Source organism: Macaca fascicularis, chromosome 1 (assembly GCF_037993035.2).
Source record: "Macaca fascicularis isolate 582-1 chromosome 1, T2T-MFA8v1.1".
In the NCBI taxonomy this organism is placed as follows: Eukaryota; Metazoa; Chordata; class Mammalia; order Primates; family Cercopithecidae; genus Macaca; species Macaca fascicularis.
The window spans coordinates 38,432,711-38,454,029 of record NC_088375.1 but is presented as its reverse complement, the minus strand read 5'-3'; the positions used below and the strand labels follow the sequence as shown (position 1 = coordinate 38,454,029).

Genomic DNA, 21,319 nt, shown 5'->3' with positions numbered 1-21,319 from the left:
CCGTTTCCGCTTACAGAACCACAGAACCCAGGAACCAGGGCCTGGACAAGAACAGAGCTCCAGCCCAGTGACTTGGAGCCTTTCTTGTTCAAGTTTGCAAATGCAGGATGGAATTTTATAGGTAATCTCAACTCATAAGCAAAGTACAGAGCAAGCTTGTCCAACCCATGGCCCAGGATGGCTTGGAATGTGGCCAACACAGAATTTGTAAACGTTCTTAAAACATGAGGTTTTTTTGTGATTTTTTTTTTTTTAGTTTATCAGCTATTGTTAGTGTATTTTATGTGTGGCCCATGACAATTCTTCCAATGTGGCCCAGGAAAACCAAAAGATTGGACACCCCTGGTATAGAGTGCTGCTCTGGTTATAGGGGGAATGGGGAAGACACGGGGAGCTATCCCTGCGGGAGCCCTCAAAAACTCTGAGGTCTTGAAAACCCTGATAATCCAGCCCTCTTATTTTACCAGAGAAGTCTGTGGGTGGATAAATGAGGATCCCTACTCCACTTCTGTGTGCCGGTGTGAGCACACACATACAAACACGTGCGCATATACAGCAGCTCCGTCAGAACGAGATTCCTGTTAGGACTCAGGCCTAAGTGACTATCAGGCAGGTCGTGTCTATAGTGTGGAGATGTTGGACAAAGGGATGATTCATGTTCTGAATGGAACCATGTGAGATTTCTTCACGCTACCCAGAATAGTGTGCAATTTAAAACTTATGAATTGTGTATTTCTGGAATTTTCCATTTAAATTTTTGGAATGCGGTTGACCACTGGTAGCTGAAACCATGGAAAGTAACAGCGAGGATAAGGGGCTACTACTGTTCGTACATTGTGGAATGGTTAGATCTAGCTTCCTAACAACTGTATTACCTCATATCGTTCGCATAGAGATGATTTTTCTTTTTTTTTTTTGAGATGGAGTCTCTCTCTGTCACCCAGACTGGAGTGCAGTGGTGTGATCTCAACTCACTGCAACCTCCACCTCTTGGGTTCAAGCAATTCTGATGCCTCAACCTTCCAAGTAGCTGGGATTACAGGCGTGCCCCCCAACACCTGGCTAATTTTTGTATTTTTAGTAAAGATGGGGTTTCACCATGTTGGCCAGGATGGTCTTGAACTCCTGGCCTCAAGTGGTCCACCCGTCTTGGCCCCACAAAGTGCTGGGATTACAGGCATGAACCACCGTGCCTGTCCAAGATGGTCTTCCTTTAATGTCCAGCTGCCTGCACTTTTTTTAAAAAAAAAAAAAGCTTATACTTCAAATAGTGAGGTCTTATTCTTGTGGGGCTCACATTGGTCTGCTGTATATAAACAGGATGCCATTCTCACCTGTTTATTTGCCAATTAATTAATGCTCACTGGGAAACTGTGCTCGCTGGTGTTGAATCCAGAACACCAAGAGAGTTTCGAGTAGAGTAGAATGATCCCTCAGCCCTGAGCAGCATTGCTATGAATCTCATGATGGAAGCCCATGCTCAGTAACACAGGGTGGAGGTCAAACTCCAAAACAGCTGCCTTCTGTAGTTACCATCTTTAAGGACAGACTCAGAGGCTCAGCCCCTTATTAGCCATGAAAACAATTACAGCTCACCACAACATACATGGTAGCCATTTGGTGCAATGCATTTTGGATTTGGCCGTTAGAAACTGCATTTTCTCTGGGACGACCCTAAGGCACTTACCAGGGGGCAGACTGATGCTAACTTGTCATATATCCTCCTCACCGCTGGTGACTTGCCTTTTGCAAATACCGAAGCTCTGAAAGGTATAGTGGCACCTTGGTCAGGTTGCTGCAATCTAGATAAATTCTGGAGTTCTTTATTATATTAAAGCCTCTTTATTAATACAGATTGAGGGGAAGAGGAAGAAAGAAGCAGCTTGGTTCTTCTCTGCCATAAATGAACATGTTGGTGCTGTTTTTCTTCAGACATGCCCTTTGTGCAGAGCTGCCCTTCCCCAGGGCTGTGTGGGCGTTAACTGTGCTTAGACAGCGATTGTTCCAGCTGCCTGCCCTACTGCTTGGGTTTCACATGAACATTTCATGCAATGCACCTGGTTTGCCAACTGCGGCCAGACCTTTGTGCAAAATTGTATTTTACCACTTTTTAAAAGGTTATGAGCTGTCAAACCTGGAGGCCACTTGGTTATTCAGGGGGTGTTTGGAATAAGACCACCCGGCTTCGTTCTTTGCTGACCAAGGCCCTGTTCCCTGGTGTTCGTGGCAGCCCAGTGCTCCGCTCCAGCCAAGCTTTCCATCAGCCCTGGGGTGGGACCGAGTTCAGGGTTTTTTCCTGCTCTGCAGAAAGCAGATTTTAGCTGAGATCATCCTACTGAAGGACAACTGTGACCCTGCAGTTAAAGTCTGTTCTGGGAAAAGCAGATGTCTTCATCTTCAGGAAAGTAGAGTATCTGTGCCCTGTCATCTGTGTGGGGCAAGGAGAGGACAGCCAGGTGTCCCGCCAATATGTTTTTGGAATTGCTTTTAGATTCCATGTGATTACTTCGTAACTGACACAGGCTGGGCTCCAGCTCTCAACAAACAGACTTCAGAGAATGCTGGGGGTGAGGGGTGACCTAGAAGCCATCTAGGAAAGGGCCAGAGAAAGCAAGCTGAAACCGATTATGGGTTCTGTTTCTCTAGCTGGAACTATCCTTTCACCGGCTCATTCATAATCAGAAATTAGTCTAATTCAAAGACAGAATGTGTAATATGTGACAAAAGTCAGCAGGAATAAACTATCATGTTTTTTCCAAGGATAAATAACCTTATGGTGTTTTCATGTTAAATAACTAGAAGATACAAACCAAAGAAGTAGGATCAAGAATTAGAATTACAAATCCATGGGTGGTTTCCAGATGATGCCTGACTCCTCGACATAAAGAGAGGAGGGCTAGAGCCCTAGTGTCATGGTTTACAACCGTGAGACACAGGTAAATTTTTGTTTCCTGTGTATGGCAGGTCTCCAGGTGTGGTGTGGGACCAGCAGTCGCATCTCTGCATGGAGGACTTGCTGGAAATGCAAGGCGAGGCCCGCAGTGTGTTTCACCATGGCCTCCTGGGGGTTCTGTTGCATGCTCTAGTTTGAGAACCACTGCTACATGGACTTTAGGTTACAGTAAAACAATAACCCCTGCAAAATGAAACATTATCCATGGCTTTGATTTTCATCATAATGTGAAATAAAATCTGATGACACTATAAACTTAAAACCCTAATCCCCCCAAAGTACTGTGTAAAACAAAAAACTAGCCATCCTTAAAAGTAATATTTTTACACCATGAAGTCTCAGTTACTCTTGAGATCATATTACAACTATATGAAGAATATTGTTCAGCATTAAAGAAGTGGAGATGCCACAAGCCTTGGCCTGGGTGTTTTTTGTTAGGTTGTTTCTTAGTTTTGTTTTTAGTTCTTTTCACACCTAAGCACAGCTCTGTTCTTCTCCTCCCACCCCCTCTAATAAAAGACATGTGCATCTGCCTGGGGTAGGAAAAGTTTGTAACTGCTGGAATATCTGAATTATCAATTATGCTTTCTCTGGCTGAGCAAGTTATATGAATTCTTAAACCCCCAAGTAGCCTGATATGGTTTGGCTGTGTCCACATTCAAATCTCAACTTGAATTGTATCTCCTAGAATTCCCACATGTTGTGGGAGAGACCCAGGGGGAGGTAATTGAATCATGGGGGCTGGTCTTTCCCGTGCTATTCTCGTGATAGTGAATAAATCTCATGAGATCTGATGGGTTTTATCAGATTTCTGCTTGTGCTTCCTCCTCATTTCTCTCTTGCTGCTGCCATGTAAGAAGTGCCTTTCACCCTCCGCCATGATCCTCCCCAGCCAGGTGGAACTGTAAGTCCAATTAAACTTCCTTTTCTTCCCAGTCTCAGGTATGTCTTTGTCAGCAGTGTAAAAATGGACTAATACAGTAAATTGGTACCAGTAGAGTGGGGCATTGCTGAAAAGATACCCGAAAATGTGGAAGTGACTTTGGAACTGGGTAACAGACAGAGGTTGGAACAGTTTAGAGGGCTCAGAAGAAAACAGGAAAATGTGGGAAAGTTTGGAACTTCCTAGAGACTTGTGGAATGGCTTTGACCAAAAGCCTGATAGCGATATGAACAATAAGGTCCAGGCTGAGGTGGTCTCAGATGGAGATGAAGAACTTGTTGGGAACTGGTGCAAAGGTGACTCTTTTTATGTTCTAGCAAAGAGATTGGCTGCATTTTGCCCTTGCCCTAGAGATTTGTGGAGCTTTGAACTTGAGAGAGATGATTTCAGGTATCTGGCAGAAGAAATTTCTAAGCAGCAAAGCGTTCACATTGTGACTTAGGTGCTGTTAAAAGCATTCTGTTTAAAAAGGGAAACAGAGCATAAAAGTTCAGAAAATTTGCAGCTTGATGATACAGTAGAAAAGAAAACTCCATTTTCTGGGGAGAAATTCAAGCCAGCTGCAGAAATTTGCCTAAGTAGCAAAGAGCCCAATGTTAATCTCTAAGACCATGGGGAAAGTCTCCAGGCCATGTCAGAGACCTTCACAGCAGCCCCTCCCATCACAGGCCTGGAGGCCCAGGAGGAAAAAGTGATTTCATGGGCCAGGCCCAGGGTCCCCATGCTGTGTGCAGCCTAGGGACTTGGTGCCCTGTGTCCCAGCCACTCCAGTCATGACTGAAAGGGACCAATGTACAGCTTGGGCTGTGGCTTCAGAGGGTAGAAGCCCCAAGCCTGGGCAGCATCCATGTGGTGTTGAGCGTGCAGGTGCACAGAAGTCAAGAATTGAGGTTTGGGAACCTCCACCTAAATTTCAGAAGATGTATGGAAATGCCTGGATGCCCAGGCAGAAGATTGCTGCAGGGGCGGGGCCCTCATGGAGAACCTCTGCTAGAGTAGTGCAGACGGGAAATGTGGGGTTGGATCCCCCACATAGAGCCCCTACTGGGGCACTGCCTAGTGGAGTTGTGAGAAGAGGGCCACCGTCCTCCAGATCCCAGAATGGTAGATCCATTTACAGTTTGCACTGTGCACCTGGAAAAGCCACAGACACTCAATGCTAGCCCGTGAAAGCAGCCAGGAGGATGGGTATACCCTGCAAAGCCACAGGGGCAGAGCTGCCCAAGACTATGGGAACCCACCTCTTGCTGTCAGCATGAGTTGGATGTGAGATACGGAGTCAAAGAAGACTATTTTAGAGCTTTAAAATGTGACTGCCCTGCTGGATTTCAGACTTGCATGGGGCCTTGTAGCCCCTTTGTTTTGGCCAATTTCTCTCATTTGGAACGGCTGAATTTACCCAATGCCTGTACCCCCATTGTATCTAGGAAGTAACTAGCTTGCTTTTGATTTTACAGTCTCGTTGATGGAAGGGACACTTCTTGTCTCAGATGAGACTTTGGACTGTGGACTTTTGGATTAATGCTGAAATGAGTTAAGACTTTGGGGGGACTGTTGGGAAGGCATGATTGGTTTTGAAATGTGAGGACATGAGATTTGGAAGGCACAGGGGTGGAATGATATGGTTTGGCTGTGTCCCCATTCAACTCTTAACTTGAATTGTATCTCCCAGAATTCCCACGTTTTGAGAGGGACCCAGGGGGAGGTAAATGAATCATGGAGGCCAGTCTTTCCAGTGCTATTCTCATGATAGTGAAAAAGTCTCACAAGATCTGATGGGTTTATCAGGGGCTTCCACTGTTGCTTCCTCCTCATTTCTCTCTTGCTGCTGCCATGTAAGAAGTGCCTTTCGCACTCTGCCATGATCCTCCCCATCCATGTGGAGCTGTAAGTCAAATTAAAGCTCCTTTTCTTCCCAGTCTCAGGTATATCTTTTTCAGCAGCATAAAAATGGACTAATACATAACCATACTGTGTATGCGAAATATTACACAGCACAGAGTTTCAATGAGACAGTGAACTTGGGAGAACAGACCAGAACAGAAAGGAATGAGTCCTTCATTCCCCCCCTCACTGAAGTGCTGGCAAACAACAATATTGCCCAAGCAAATTGGTAGTTGAAAGAGCCTGCCCTAAATTCTGTGGGGATGAGGTGATGAGGCTACATAAGGTCCTTAAGGGCAGAGAGATCTTGATCATTCCATTTGCCATCATCATCCTCACTGATACTAATTTCTGTGTGCCAGGCACTGTTCTAAGTACTGTGTACTAACACACAGAATTCTAAAAATGAGAAGTTTCCTCATCTGTTAAATCTGCAGGTAAGGAAATTGGGACACAGAAAAGTCATTTTCCAAAGGTCACACAGGTGGTGAGAGGCAGAGCTGCTTACTGTGACCCTAGTGCCTAGCACAGAAGGTGCCATATCAGAGCTTGCTAAGTCCTTAGCTTGATTTCTCCCAGACATAGTAGCTAGGGAGAAAAGGTGATGGCAAATAAACATACTGACCAGCCTCGCCAGAGAAACGAGTGCTTAGAGAGTTAAGGTTATACGTATCCTCTAATAAAAGCAGATCATCTCCCCGACCCGAGGGAGAAACATGGACTGTCGCTTTGGCAGAGGGAGACAGTTTGCATCTGCAAGCCTGAGGGGTCCAGTTCCACAGGTGGACAGTGACACGATTCTACTCATGGCTTTGCTGTGCAGCAAAACAGTGATTTGCCATCATTCCAAAGGTCCCAAAATGTTAAAAGGCAAGAACTGAGGCAAAAATGAAACTCACAGGAAGGGAGGGCCTGTCATACCACCGTAATAGGTCACTGTCCTAGAGGACACATTTCAAATCAGTAAATGATCCTTGGTGCCTCCAGGTGTCAGCTGTATGCCCACCTGCCCAGGTGCTGCTACATGGAGCATTAGCAGTGACTGTTTGTGCAGGGGCAGGCTGAGCCTGAGCAAGCATCACCACAGATGCACCTCAGAGAGGGGGCAGTGGGCTCCAGAAGCCAGTGTGGGCATGTGCTTCCGATTCCAGCCTCTTTGGATGGTGTTTTCTCCCCACCTCCCTTCCCAGCCCACTTGCTCACATACCATCAGATGCTTTCTCCGGGCACAGTAAAATTGGCTGGCCTTCGAAGAGGTCAATAACTCTAAACTTCCTAAAAGTTTTATCTAAACAGTCACCAATAGTTCTGGCCAATATTTGATGCAAATCTGATGTGTGGGGTAGGTCTTTGACCAAGGCTGTAGGGATGCGGTGAGGAGCAAAACATTTTCATTCAGTTCTCAACCCGACGAGAAATACTGTTGCGACCAACTTTACACCTGAAAACTGGGGCATGGAGCAATAAAGAAATTTGTCTAAGGCTACAACTAGTAAGTGGTAGAGACAGAATCGGAGTCCAGGTTGGCCTGGACCATACGAGGCCTCCATGAAGAGAAAAGACACTGGCCTGACTTCAGTGGTGGCAAGCAGATATCTCACTAAGCCATCCCTCTAACCTGAGAAGTGGTAGCATAAGGCTGAGGAGGGGGAGAGGGGACACAACAGCTCTGCCAGTTAGTGTGGATTAAAGCACTGAACCAGAAGTACCTGGTTTGCATGGATACCAGTTGCCTTGGACTTGACCGCATTTCAAGTCCACTGTAGGGTTCAAGAGATCTACTGGCTCAGGGTTTCACACAGGTCTGCCTTGCTGATAAATGTGTTGGAGCTTTTGTGTATTTGGCTGGAAATAAGCAAAAAATAAATGAGCCAAACCCCTTATTGTATAAACCCAGAAAATCCTGGAGACTTAGTCTGGGGGGCTCAGGATGAGAAAGCAAATTGTGGCCTCTGAATGCCGCTGCCGTGGATGCGAGCACCTCTTGTTCCTGAGTTAACACCCGAGCTGGATGGAGGCTGGTGAGCTTGGGGTCTTGGGGACCATGGAGTCTTAGAGTGGGCTCTCCTGGGAGCCTTTCTGCTCCTCAGATAGAGTGGGGTCTCCTGCCTTGGGGCGTCCATTGTAGCCCTGCACGCTGGCCTTTTTTCATAACTGAAGCTGTATCCATCCTGGGGATGTGGGTATCCTAAGGGCAGGGCGGGCCTCTCCCCAGTGCCTGGCACTGGGCCAGAACCCTAAGGGCAGCTCCACACTGTGAGTAGGGGCCTGAGCCCAGACTGCAGAAGGACAAGACAAAGGCAGGCCCAGCAGGCAGCCTGGCAGCCACAGGAGAGCTCCAGATACCCTCCAGCACTGGCAGGGCAGCTGTTAAGCCCTGGCTCCATGGGCACATATCAGCGCCAGTCCCCGCAGCCCCCTTCCTTGGGGTCCAGCACTCCGACCTGGCCAACCCACAGCCAGAGCACGCTGGGCAGAGCTTCTTGCCAAGGAAGGCTCTTGCCATTTCTGAGCAGGTGCTCTGGCTCTGTAGGAAAGAGGGAAGCTTCTCTGTGGATATGTGGGGGAGGGAGGGAGAAAGGGAAGGCCTGTTCATGCAGGTGGCAGCAGGGCGTTTTGAGTCGCTCCAGAACTAGCCTGGGGACTTGGGGTGGGAAATGGGTTGGGCAGATGGAGTAGGGAAGTCCACTTGTTGCCAGGTAAGTTTGGTGGAGGATAAACAAGCAATTCTGCCTAAAGAGTCACAGTAAAGAGCCCTTGGTACAAGATCCTATGGGATCTAAGGGGAGGAGCCGAAGTCAGCATGCAGTATTGGGAATGCTTCCAGAGACAGACACCTCTAATATTTTTGAAGGCTGCCACGGGGTCTGTGGGTGGACAGGGAAAGGGCATTCCAACCAAGACACATGCATAAGCATGAGAGAGTAGGTGGGTGCATGGATGGGTGAAGTTGGGGCTGGTGAGATCCAGGAGCCAACAAACAAAGTTCCTGCCAGTAATACCCACACGAGAATCCTGTGCCCAGAGGCAGTTTGGAGGACGAAGAAGTCCACAGTTGCGTCACTGCCTTCCTCTCCTGGGTCATAGGCTCTTCTTGGCACCTCCAGAAAAGGTGAAAACAAACGGCTGCCCAGGACACCTATCTAGGGTGGAGGCCTCTTCCCCACTACCCCAGGGGCCAGGCCATGGCCCTGAGGTTTCTTCTGTCTCCCTGCAAAACAGAACCATAACCCACCTTAAATTACAACTCGGTACATACCCACAGAAGCAGCATTTCTCAAAACCTAAGCTACCCTCGGCTTGTATAAAGCACTCTAATTTATTTATTTTCTATCCTGTCCTTTTTTTTTTTTTCAATGCTTGTCTCAACCCACAAAATTGCTTTTATAACCCATGAGTGAATTGTACCTGCAGTTTGGAAACACTGCCCTGGAAAGGCATCTGCCTGCTCTTCTCCAGCCCCTCTTCCCGGAAGGAACACCGAAATGAGGACGCCTGCGTCCTGGTGAAGGTCAGTGGTGGGCAGGCCAAGCTGGGCCGCGGGAGCTGCTGGAGGGCACCACTCCGCCCCGTAGGCTGTGCCTGCAGGCCGGGGAGCGGGTACTGCGGTGCTTGAGGACCTCCAAGCGAGGTGAACTGTAGAGGGACCCAGGAGGGTGGAAGGATGCTGGCTGGAAGTCGCAGAGGGCCAGGTTCAAATCCTGCCTCTGCTATTTATTGGCTCCCAGACCTTGGATCTGTGAATTAACCTTTGAGCCTCCCACTCCTCCTGCCTAAGCCTGGTATAATAGTCTCTCCCTCGCAGTGTTGCTGTGTGGATTCAGGGTTATTTAATGACCCCAGCAGAGCTCTGGAACATTTGTGGAGCTGGCAGGGCAAGGTGAGGGACAGCCCAACGAAGGCAGGTCCCTGAAGTCCTGGTTAACACGGGTTTCCAAAATTCGAGCTAGCCTGTGGTTTCTCCAGCTCGCCTGAAAGCTGGGGACACTGCATGCACCAGGTAGTCATTCCTGCACACCCCGCGCCCACTCCACGAACTTGAGGGTCCATAGTTCGCCCCACTTCCTCCCCATCCCTCCAGCCAGCTCCAGCTCATCCTCCCAGTCTGGCTCGGCGCGAAGACTCCACAGCACCTTTCAGCAAAGCCCGGGACCTTGCGATGCACCAGTCGGCTCCTGTCCTCCTCCCCAGTCGTGCGTTCCTCAGGGGCAGGGTGAGCCCAGCAGTGTGTGTGTGTGTGTGTGTGCGCGCGCGCGCTGGGGGCGGGGGCGGGGGCGTGCAAAACCCCCGTGAGCCCGCCTTCCGTCCACCCTCAGGCTGCAGGCCCCAGTGGCTCTTAACAGCCGGTGCCCTGCTGGACACACCCCGCCTCCCGGAAACGGCCTTGGCACGAAGGTCCTGGCGACCCCCAGGCGGGGCAACGGGCCCGCGCCCCTCTCACCCCCGCCCGCGCGAGACCCCGCGGGAGGACGCAGACAAAGGCTGTTGGCCGCGCTGCCTGGCCCCACGCCTCGGGTCTGCGGCGGGAACACTCTCCGCGGGCGGCCGCGTGGCCGGGAAGGCGCGGCTGGCGGGGAGCCTGCGGGTGCAGAACAAGCGGCCGCCCGCTGCCTGCCAGGGCCCGTAGGGACCGCCCGCCCCGCCGGGGATACTTGGGGGCGGCACCGGCGTTGCTGTGATGTGGCCTCTGGTGGCCTGAGGGCGGGGCGGGTGTGGGGCGGCTGCCGAGGGCACAGTCACCTCCTGGTCTCAGGGCCCGCGACAGACCCCGGTCCTCCCTCCCGGGACACCGGGTGCCAGCTGCGGAGACCTCTCGCCTCTGCTGCACCCCGCAGCTACAGAGGAGGCTCCCGGGAAAGAAGAGTAAACCAGCGGCCACCCGGGACGCCCGTTCTGCGGGTGGCTTCAGAAAGTGCCCCCAAGCCCCAAGGAGATTGCGGTGCCTGAGGCAAAGGTGGTGCCACTTTCTGCTCCGTGTAGTCCCAGTGTCAGGGGCCTTCTGTGAACCACGGTAGGGACATAAGTTAGACACTGGGAAAACCCACACCTTTGCACGTGGCTGTTTTGGTTTCTGTGCCTGAGTCACTCGGCCCTTGCTGTAGCTTCCTACTCGTTTTACAAAGCTCTGCTTGTGCTCACCTGTCCGGATGGCACCCTTGCCAACCACCTGGCCAACCACGAATCATGGCCCCAGGCTGTCCACAGGCTACACCGGCTGCAGCCCCTCTTGCAGCACACCCTGCCTTGGCTCTGTAATATGTGTGTGCCTCCCGCTAGGCTGGGGCCCCTTGAGGCTGCTGGTCTCTCATGTCCCGGGGCTCTTGCCTGGCCTAGGCCTGGCTCCTGGTTAATAAGCTCTCAGTAAGAAGGTTCTGATGGCCCAGGCACTAGGGCTCAGGCCAGCACTTTGGGAGGCCGAGGCGGGCGGATCACATGTCAGGAGTTCGAGAGCAGCCTGGCCAACATAGTTAAACCCTGTCTCTACTAAAAATACAAAAACTAGCCAGACATAGTGGCGGGTGCCTGTAGTCTCAGCTACTCGGGAGGCTGGGGAAGGAGAATCATCTGAACCCAGGAATCGGAGGTTGCAGTGAGCTGAGATTATGCCATTGCACTCCAGCCTGGGCAACAGAGTGAGACACTAGGTTCTGATGCTCCAGTGTGTGAGTGAGGCAGGGCTGCCCCAGGCCTTCAAGGTCAGCAGCTCTCCAGGCAGGCAGATGCAGGCAATTGGGGAAGGTCAAACAGGAGGCTGGAGAAACCAAAGCCCCCTCCCATCCACACAAGGCAGGGCCTGCACATCAGGCTGCCCCAGGGAAGAGCTGGGATGCCAGCGCCTTTCCTCCTTGGAATTAGGTCACCGTCCAGAGGCCTGGGAGCCTCCGGTGTCCTGTGTGCCTCGTGCCTCTCCCCTAGCAGCAATCCTTTTCTGGCATGGGGAGGCAGCTGCAGTGGGAAAAGGGGCCCCGAGTCAGAGGGGCAGGATTGCATGCCCTGTCAGTGCTGCTGAACTTGGTTCCCCGTCTATGCAAGATGAAGACAATGAGCAGGACACACCTGGCAGGACTATTTAAGGACTAAGTGTGTCACCAGCCTGGGAGGTGATATGCCTGAGCCTTTTCCTGTCCTCCCAGCCCCAGCCACCCGCTTCCACCTCCTCCCACCTAGGAAGGCAAGTTGTCCTTGCCATACAGAGAAAAATGGAGCTGTCTTTGGCCCCCAGGAGCTTTTCTCAACATGAGATTTCTCCAGTTTTGTGACCATGGGCCAAGAATTGCAGTATAGGAGGAGCCAGGGTTTCCCCACACTGGAGGTTTCTTGCTGTGGGGTCATTTCTACACTTTGAGGTGTGCCAGTGCCCTCTTCACAGCCTGAAGCCCCAAGCACTTATTCCTCTGGCCCCTCTGCTCACCTGTCAGAGCCCCCTCATTCCTCCTTCACCCGCCTACCCCATGGGGCTCAGCGCCTCCCTCTCCCCGCATGGGCATCATGAAGACAGGGACCTGGCTCCTGCTGCAAAGGCCCTGGGCAGGGAACATACCCCAAACACTGCACAGGAATGCCTCCCCACCCCCACGACCTTCTCCCTGGGCCACAGGCCTGCTTCAGTGTCCTTGTCCAATGAAAGCTGCCCTGACACTCATTTAAACCCAATTCTGCTGAAGGTTGGGTTTCTTGTTTCCAGGACTTTTTTTTTTTTTTTTTTTAAACCACAGCTGGCACCCTGGCCAGTTCTAAAGCAGCCCTGAACTTCCTATTACACTCCTCAGTTGTGCCCAGCTAGGGTCCCTTGGCTTCTTCTCTCCTGATCATAACCTTGCCCAGGGCTTTTCTTCCGCCAAAGGACGGTCTGGAGGCTTCTGCATCTACCCTGGCTGTCACCCTAACCCGGGGCCTCCCCAGCCTTTCCTCTGGCATGCCCACCACCAGCACCCGTGCCTTCCCCCACTCCCCAGTCCTGCCCGTGGCTAGTGAGGGTCAAGTGAGTGTCAAGCCCAGAATTTTGCAACTCAGAGTGAGAGAAGCTTCAGCTTTGCTTTTTAATAAGTTAAGACTGACACATGGCCATCCACTCCCAAAGAGTCCCAGCCCTCCAGGCAGCGCTGAGGCCCAGGCAGGTGGCCCATCCCCGCTCTCCACAGCCTCCCTGCTGCCCACCCACCCACATGCCCACTGACAGCAGCGCCAGGACGTCTGGGCAGAAAGCATGCAGCTGTGTGACAGCCAGGCACCCGCTGCAGCCCTGTCTCCAAGCTGGACAGAACTAAGATGGAGGCTGCCACAGGCCAGGCTGCAGCAGCTCTTGCCTCCCCCTGGGCAGAGGCAGCGGCTGGGGTGGCGTGGGGCTGGTCTGGCTGGTCCCACTGGCTGGATCCTGGCTACCACAGTAGCATGTCCTGAAATCAGTTTTGTTGTTTTCAACTTTATGTATAAAAAAATTTCCTAGAAATTTTTAATATTCTGGCTACCAGATAACATCTCCCAGATGTTCCCAAACCCAGAAGGGGCATAAAACTCCTGTCAGACGACACATTCCAATTTTGGTTTGGCATATATGGTCAATGGCTGTAAGGCTGGTACTCCAGGACACTTTGCCCATTGCTGGAGAAAGGGCAAAGGCAGTGAATGGAGTAGGGAGGAACGTGGCTGAAAAAGGGAAGGGTCAAGGCCAATAAGGACATGTGCTTTCTTTGGTTCCACAGTGTTGGAGGCTAGGGTAGCCTTTGACCGGGAGTGGGACCCGGAGGTGAGGCCAGCTCTCAGACATCAACCAAAGGACCCACTGCATCTCCCTCCTTCCCCTGCCAACAAAGGTACAAGTAGATGTTGACACCCCCTCAGACATGGAAGGAGACCCATTTTTTTCTTTTTCTAGTTCTGCATAAATGGCCTTAAACAAAATATGCTAACAGGCTCCTTGCCTCTCCCAAAGGCAGCCCACCACAGAAGCCCTGCCACAGCCCAAGAGGTTAGATGCTGCCAGGATCTGTTTCCGCCACAGAGCAGCTCTGTGCAGCACATTCCTGCCAACCACCCCAAGTGCTTCAGGGCTTCCAAGGCAGTGACAGTGAGGGCAGCGGCACTTCTGGGTCACCGTGGGACAGGTCTCTGCCTCAAGACACGGATTGACAAGCTCTCTGAGTGGGCCAGGAGCTCCTTAATGTGAGCCAAGCCCAGCCCTGCCACCTTGGCCCCATTCATCTCCAGGATCTCGTCGCCCACCCCCAGCAGCCCTGAGTACAGCTTGGCCGTGCTCACGTCAGCCATCTCCTGCACGTAGATCCCTGCAAAGGAAAACGGGAGAATTTCACAATGACACCCAAATCGAAGAAGTGCATCTCTGGAACGCTGACCATGTTGGTGAGGTGCTGTTTGTGTGGCACAGGGAGGAGGTGCTCATAGCGGGCACTTCTCTGCGCTCATGCACACACACACATACCTCTCATTATTCCACCTCACAGCCGCAACTGGCTTTAGACAGTGCGCCTCCTCCACAGTCTAACTTCATTCCACTGTCTCTGCTTTTAAAGTGGAAATGCTCCTAGTGCAAATAACGCGTTAAATTGTTGTTATTTATTTATACCTGACTGTGAGTGAGCTAATCTTTTTCTGAGATGAGTTTTGCTTGTAGAATAGGAAGGAAAATAGTTTTTAAAAATTAGGAACCATACCTACTCGGTGCCTGGCACTATGATCCAGTTGCTGCCTCAGGTTGCCCAGGCCCAGCATAAAGGTCGGGGTGGTGGGAAGGTATCATCGGAAAAGCAAAAGTGGCTGAGCCACATCCAAGCCTGGTTTGCTGCACTCTATTGCCCAAGAGTGACCCTGGCCTCAGTCTTACTGAGATATGGTTCCTCAATTGGGATGGGAAAACATCTGAGCAAAAAAACCCAGGAAAAATAAAAATTCTAGCCACATATTTCAAAGCTCCGGTGGCTCCCTCTCCTCTTCTGCACATGTCCCCTCCTCCCCACCCCAAAGAGGCCCTGCCTGGGTCTAGAAGGTGCCAAGAGTCAGCCTGGAGGAACCAGCTTCTCTGTTTCTTTCCCAAGCTCCGGCTCTCAGGGAGCCCCCTGTCAGTGGGGCAGGCCCTGTGGGGCTTGGGCTGGCTGGGCTGGCTCCCTCTGGCATCTCTGGGAAGCGTCCAGCTGAGGAGGCCCCCATCCCCCCACCGGCCTCAGCTGTGGCTGGAAACCTTTCAAATTCCCCTCCAGCTGCTCCCACCTGGGAGAAAGTAAGTGAGGTGCTGGCTCTCCCAGGGCAGGCTGGAGCCCCTGATGCCCATGCTCCGTGCTGGGTGGACACAGGGGCTGAGACACAGGCTGAGTTTGCTGGAGGACTGCAGGGCACACCCCTGGCATGGGCATCAGCACTGGCGGAATTCAGGCTGCTCAGCGCAGCCTTTGGCACCCTCGCTGTTCCAAGCCCAGCTCGGCTCACTCTGCATTTCAAACATGAGGCCACTGCCCACGCGTTACTGTCTCCACTTCCTTTTCCTCCAATCGGGTTCCTAGCAGGGGCCCGAAGGGGCATCAGGTCTGCTCCTCAATCTCTGGCTTGAAACTAGTCACCACATCTTGGACTAGTGGGAAGTCCTCTCTCAGGTCCCCCCAGCCTCTGGCCCTGACAGAAGTCAGGCATTTTAAAGCCTGCCTCTGAAATGTGGCTTTGAAAGAGCACTGATCTTCACCGAGGCACCTGAAAGTCTGTGGCTCTGAATTTAGCAAATCCAATCTTTGTACACATTCCCCCCCCCCCCGGTCGGAGGTATAGAATCCCTTTTGTTGCTTCTTGGCCAAGCCGAGCCTTTTCTGCAGGGCTGTCTTCCCTGACGGTACGTCTGCCATCCTGACTGTACAAGGCGTTTTCCCTCAACCCTGTCTTTTACCTCCTCTAGCTGGACTGCTTGCCCTCCCTGTCTACGGGTTGGTGGCACGGGGAGGGGGCAGGTAAGAAGGAGCCCCTGGGGCGAACCCAGAGAAGTGTCTGATGTGCTGTGGGAGTTGCAGGTGGGGACTAATGATAAACCCTGAAAGAATGCAGCTAGAGCTAGGCCAGACACTGACGTCACTCCTGCCATTTTGGGGAGACTCGTGTAGATTTCACGACTGAAATTCGTGACACAAATATGACAGCCTGCTGTCGTAGGCATTTATTGTCTGCTGGAAATGGCCTTTGTTGAGGATGTGTGATCTCTATGTTGTATCCAATTAGAAGCAGAAGGCAAAGCCTGCTATTCTCACAGACTCAGAGAGTCAGATGTGAAAGCCAGCAAGTTAATACCAGCATCCTGCCGGTTCAGCGCAGGGCACAAGCCAGCCCTCTTCACAGCCCCTCGGAGCCTGGAAGAAGTGACCCTCTGCTGTTGGAGGATGGCCTGGGGAACGGAGGCCCCAGCACTCACCAGGCTTCATGTGCGTGGGGACCCCTGTGTGCCATCTAGTGACCCATGATGGCAGCAGGACCAGGGAATGCTTGGGCAGAACAGGGAGCTGGCACCAACTCAGGCAAGGGTGCCGGGGACCCTGGGTCACTAGAGACCCCTGCCCATCAGAGCTCCCAGACGGGTGACGGGGAGGGGCTCCCACTCTGGGAGCCAAAAAGGACTCTGGGGGATGGTGGGGGCCAGAGTACAATGCCCTGTTGTGTGTGCACTCACATCGACAGGGGAACGCAGATCACACTGGTCCCTGTCTGGGTTTTCTTCCCCAGACCTTCTCTTTCTGAAGGGGAGGGAAGAAAAATGCTAGGCCCTTTCCTGTGTGCCTTATCAAATGCTCCTTATGACTCTTCTAGGTAGGTTTTGTCATCCTCATTTCACAGATTAGGGAACAGGCTCAGCAGGGATGTCGCCCGCTCTAGGTCACACAGCCAGCAGAGGTGCCGGAGCACAAACATGCTGGGTTGTCTGCCTCCGCCTTCACACACCTGTCCGGGGGCCTGTCCTACTCGCCTAACGGGAGAGGAGGCTACGGGAAGGCCTGTGAGGAAGGACGTTTTATCCTCCTGAAGTCCAGAGTGGGCAGAAACCTGTCCTGTCTTCCTCTTACACACATGTCCAGCTCATCAGCAAAGAGTCAAATCAACCAGAATCCAACCTTCTCCCCTCTCCCCATCTCCACAGCCATTCCCAGCCCAAGTACCACCATCTCTGTCCCGGACTGCTGAAATAGCTTCAACACAGGGCTCCCTGGCTCCACCTGTGTCCCTCTGGGGTCTATTCTCATAGACATTAGAGAGCCTCAGTGCTCGCTCCGAGCCCTCTAGTGGCTCCCATCTCATTCGGCATGAAAGCCAAAGCCCCTTACAGTGGCACAACCCCATCTTTCCAAACTGCTCCTCCCAACCCCGTGCTTGCTCTGTGGTGTCCAACCTGACCTCCTCACAGTTCTCACAGGCCAGGCTCACCCCTCCACGAGGGCTCTGCACTCGCTGTTCAATCTGCCGGAATGCTCTTCCCCAGACACCCGCAGGGCCCCTCCTTTGCCCCATCCACGGCCCTGCTCAAGTGTCATCTTCTCAGAAAAGCCTCCCCACACTCCTGTCTATACCAGCATCTGCCACACCTGCTTTATCTGTATGTTTCTCAGAACTTTCTTTTCACCATCTGACATACGTAGCACATTATACATAACAAGAGTACACATTTTATAGATACAATCTAACTGCTCACTGGGTAGTATATTCATGAGGACAGGGATTTGGTCTGTTCCACTTACTGCTGTATCCCCCGTATCTATAACACATAGTAGGTGCTTAGTATATATTTGCTGAAACAATTAATGATGGAACAGACATGAGAACTCATGCTGCGGTCTGCAAATGTGGCAGCAGGCAGACTTTTTTCCAGGCTAAACAGCATTGACCTAGGAGATCAAAGCATAGGACTCAACCCCCCATTGGCAGAGCCCAGCTGCAGCAGGCTTCTGTGCGCGTCTTTCTGTATCTGTCTCTCCCTTTCTCTCTTCTTCCTTCCCCTCCTCTCCTTGCCCACCCTCGCATACCTGTCTTCCTTCCCTGCTCCTCTGGGGAATGTCTGTCTTTCATGGGCCCTTGCCCTGAGATACATTCTGGACCACAGACCTTGAGTGTGGGCCTTGGCAAGTCACGTTGCCCTGAAAGACTCATGGATGGGGCGGAACTGAGAACTGGCCAGAGTGCAGAATGATGTCCAGGACTCCTCCCTGCCCTTGCCTGCGTTGAATTGAGACCCAGAGCACACCCCAGCCAGAAGCCTGCAGCCAGGATTCATCTGAACATAATCCTCGGGCACAGAGGGAGGGACGGGATGCAGAGACAGACAGGCAGGCTCCACCTGCCCAGACATACTCCACAGCCGGAGGAAAGGAACCGTTTCAACGCAGACGCATCAAAGGGACTGCTGAGAACCGGCAGGCACAGACAGTTTCCCTCTGGCTCTCCTCTGCTAAGATGGCCTTCAAAATTCTAATTTCTTTCTTTTTTTCCTTTGAGACGAAGTTTTGCTCTTGTTGCCCAGGCTGGAGTACAATGGCGCAATCTTGGCTCACTGTAACCTCCACCTCCTGGGTTCGAGCAATTCTCCTGCCTCAACCTCCTGAGTAACTGGGATTACAGGCATGCACCACCACGCCCAGCTAATTTTGTATTTTTAGTAGACATGGAGTTTCACCATGTGGGCCAGACTGGTCTTGAACTCCTAACCTCAGGTGATCCGGGCACCTCAGCCTCCCAAAGTGCTGGGATTACAGGCGTGAGCCACTGCGCCTGCCTAAGATTCTAATTTCAAGATATCATCAGACAGCAGGGGGACAGTGGAGTCAAACCTGCCAACTCTACCCCCTCCCGTACACTCCCCACCAACGCCCTCTCAGCTGCAGCTACCCAGGGCAAAGGCTCTGCAGGTGCAGACTCCTAGACAGCCCTGGACAATTCAGAAAGAGCCCCTGAGGGGAGAAGCCTAGTCCTGTAATCAGGGGCTTTCTGAATTCCCAGAGCTCCACGGCTCAGCCAAGGACCAGAAAAGCCTCTGACACAGCCAGAAGGCCCTGCCGCGGTTTGCTGAGGCTGCCCCGGCTATGGGGCTGAGGAAGGGGAGAGGGCATACCTGAGTCTGGGCGCCCATTCCCAGAGGCCACGCAGAAGCCGAAAGTGCCCCCCGGGGAGCGCTGCAGCTGCAGCTGGCTCGTGCCGTCCGGGAACACCTCCACCAGGCGGCCCACGGTGCGAGCCAGGCTGGGAGCACCCACGTCCTCCACGCTGAGGGCACGCCGTGGTGAAGCCTTGGCCGGCCTGCGAGGGAACCAGAGACACAGTGAGGGCAAAAAGCATCAGGCACTGGGCACAACTCTTCCCTAGCTTACAGATGACTGATGCCTCATGGACATCCAATGCCAGAGTCTGGCATTGGAGGCTGGGGTTCTGCTGACCTCAACCAGCAAAGAGAGCCTGCTAGGGCCAAAACTGGTGCGTTTCCACTGCTGTGCAAGGCCCCCCAGAGCCTGCTGTGGAACTAGAAACCCCACCCTCCCAAAGCAGTGGTTTCAAATTTGGGGGGGTACAGAGACCTTTGTAAGAATCTGACAAAAGGTGTAACTTTATGTCACATTTCCAGGAGCTAACATACACCCTGAAGTGCATCCACGCCCCAGGAAAGAGCAGCCAGCCTACAGGACCTCGTCAGACAGGGCAGGATGTTTCCAAGCAGGTCATGCGTCCTGGGCCCCTCTGGGGGTCTCTGTCTCCACGTGTTTATTTGGATCTTTAGCTGGGCTAGGAAAGCTCTCTAAACTTTCTGATTTCAAGATGTCACTGGACAGCAGAGGGACAATGGACTCAAACCGGCCAACTCTACCCTCTCCGGCAACCCCAGGCCTTCTCAGAGCCCAGTGCACCGAGGGTCGGGGCAGGACACTGAGGTGCTGAGACTCCTGTGACAGCCTTGTCTCCACACATCAGATGTCCTGGGCAGAGGCCTTGCTTTCCCTTCAGCGGACCCTGCTCAGAGCCATGATGCTGAGGCCGGAAGGAGTCAAGCTTTTGGCTCCACTGGTCACTCTCTGAGTTTACCCTCCAAATCATGGGTCCTCCTCTTACCTGCCAGCTGCACTGTGGTCCCCTGGCCCCGCTACCAGGTAGAGGCGGGACCGCTCCCCCTTGCCGCTCAGCAGAGAATGGAGGTTCTGAAAAGAGGCAGCTTTCCGACGCTGGTGAGAGGGCGACACCTGATGAGAAAGGGACAATATTGCAGGTGAGAAAAGCTACCTGAGAGGTGCTGACAGAGGACTTGGCCCCTACCATGAACGTGAGGGCCCTGTAAGAAAGTGACAGCACAAGCTTTTATCATTGCTTCCAAGAATTCAACAGGAACCACCATGACTTACTCAAGGAGATGGGTCTACATAGACCATCTGAGGAGTCAAGAGATTTTTTGTTTTGTTTTTTAGCTGCAATAACAACTTTAGTGCTATACTAATTACCTCATTGATTAAGGAAATCTAACTACTCATTAAGGAAGAAATGAAAGTAAGTTTATTACAAAGTAATAAATACCACTTGAGAGTTAAAATTCGAAATATTATTTTATGATTCTTTAGTATGTCTTTTGTGATTGCTTTCGTTCAAAAATTTAAACCGAACACTGTACTTTCAAACATTGTGGATAAAAAGATAGACAAGAAATCCTTCAAGGAGTTCACAAAATGATGGGGGCAGGGCTGAGCACAGGTAAGTTAAAAGGTTTCAGTGCACTTTAAAAGGAGATGGTGTGTGCCGTGTGTGGTGACTCACACCTGTAATCCCAGCACTTTAGGAGGCTGAGGTGGGCAGATCACCTGAGGTCAGGAGTTCAAGACCAGCCTGGCCAACATGGTGAAACCCTGTCTCTACTAAAATTACAAAAATTAGCCGGGCCTGGTGGCAGGTGCCTGTAATCCCAGCTACTCGGGAGGCTGAAGCAGGAGAATCACTCGAACCCGGAGGTGAAGGTTTCAGTGAGCCGAGATCGTGCCATTGCACTCCAACCTGAGTGACAGAATGAGACCCTGTCTCAAAAAAAAAAAAAAAAAAAAGGATCTACTACCATTCAATCCTACAATTCACTACTGGGTGTCTACCAAAGGAAAGAAGTCATTATAAGAGAAAGGTTGGTTCCATATCTTTGCGAGCAGCACAATCAGCAAACGCAAAGATATGGAACCAACCTGAGTGCCCATCAACCAACAAGTGGATAAAGAAAATGGGGTATATATACGGCTGGGCGCAGTGGCTCATGCCTTTAATCCCAGGACTTTGGGAGACCAAGGCAGGTGGATTACATGAGGTCAGGAGTTTTAGACTAGCTTGGCCAACATGGTAAAACCCCATCTCTACTAAAAATACAAAAATTAGCTGGGTGTGGTGACCTATGCCTGTAGTCTCAGCTACTCAGGAGACTGAGGCAGGAAAATTGCTTGAACCTAGGAGGTCGAGGTTGCAGTGAGCAGACATCGTGCCGCTGCACTCCAGCCTGGGTGACAGAGTGAGACTCCATCTTAAAAAAAAAAAAAACCCAAAAACCT

The 21,319-nt window shown here is 51.9% G+C and overlaps 2 protein-coding genes across 3 annotated transcripts in view; one reads left to right on the top strand and one right to left on the bottom strand.

Moving 5' to 3' along the window:
* The window catches only part of LOC123575578 (uncharacterized), a 28,738-nt gene extending 8,403 nt beyond the window's left edge, over window positions 1–20,335 (top strand). The window contains exons 4-7 of the mRNA XM_074028244.1: window positions 9,195–9,291; window positions 9,862–9,993; window positions 13,484–13,594; window positions 13,714–20,335. Coding sequence (XP_073884345.1) covers window positions 9,195–9,291; window positions 9,862–9,993; window positions 13,484–13,501 — 247 coding nt within the window. The 3' untranslated portion in view covers window positions 13,502–13,594; window positions 13,714–20,335. The remainder of the gene's footprint in view (window positions 1–9,194; window positions 9,292–9,861; window positions 9,994–13,483; window positions 13,595–13,713) is intronic.
* KIAA1614 (KIAA1614 ortholog) overlaps window positions 12,782–21,319 on the bottom strand; it is a 39,357-nt gene continuing 30,819 nt past the window's right edge. For both annotated transcript variants that reach the window (XM_065533569.2, XM_005540154.5), the window contains exons 8-10: window positions 19,857–19,984; window positions 18,868–19,052; window positions 12,782–14,065 (exon numbers count right to left, since the gene is read on the bottom strand). In XM_065533569.2, coding sequence (XP_065389641.1) covers window positions 13,872–14,065; window positions 18,868–19,052; window positions 19,857–19,984 — 507 coding nt within the window. In that variant the 3' untranslated portion in view covers window positions 12,782–13,871. The remainder of the gene's footprint in view (window positions 14,066–18,867; window positions 19,053–19,856; window positions 19,985–21,319) is intronic.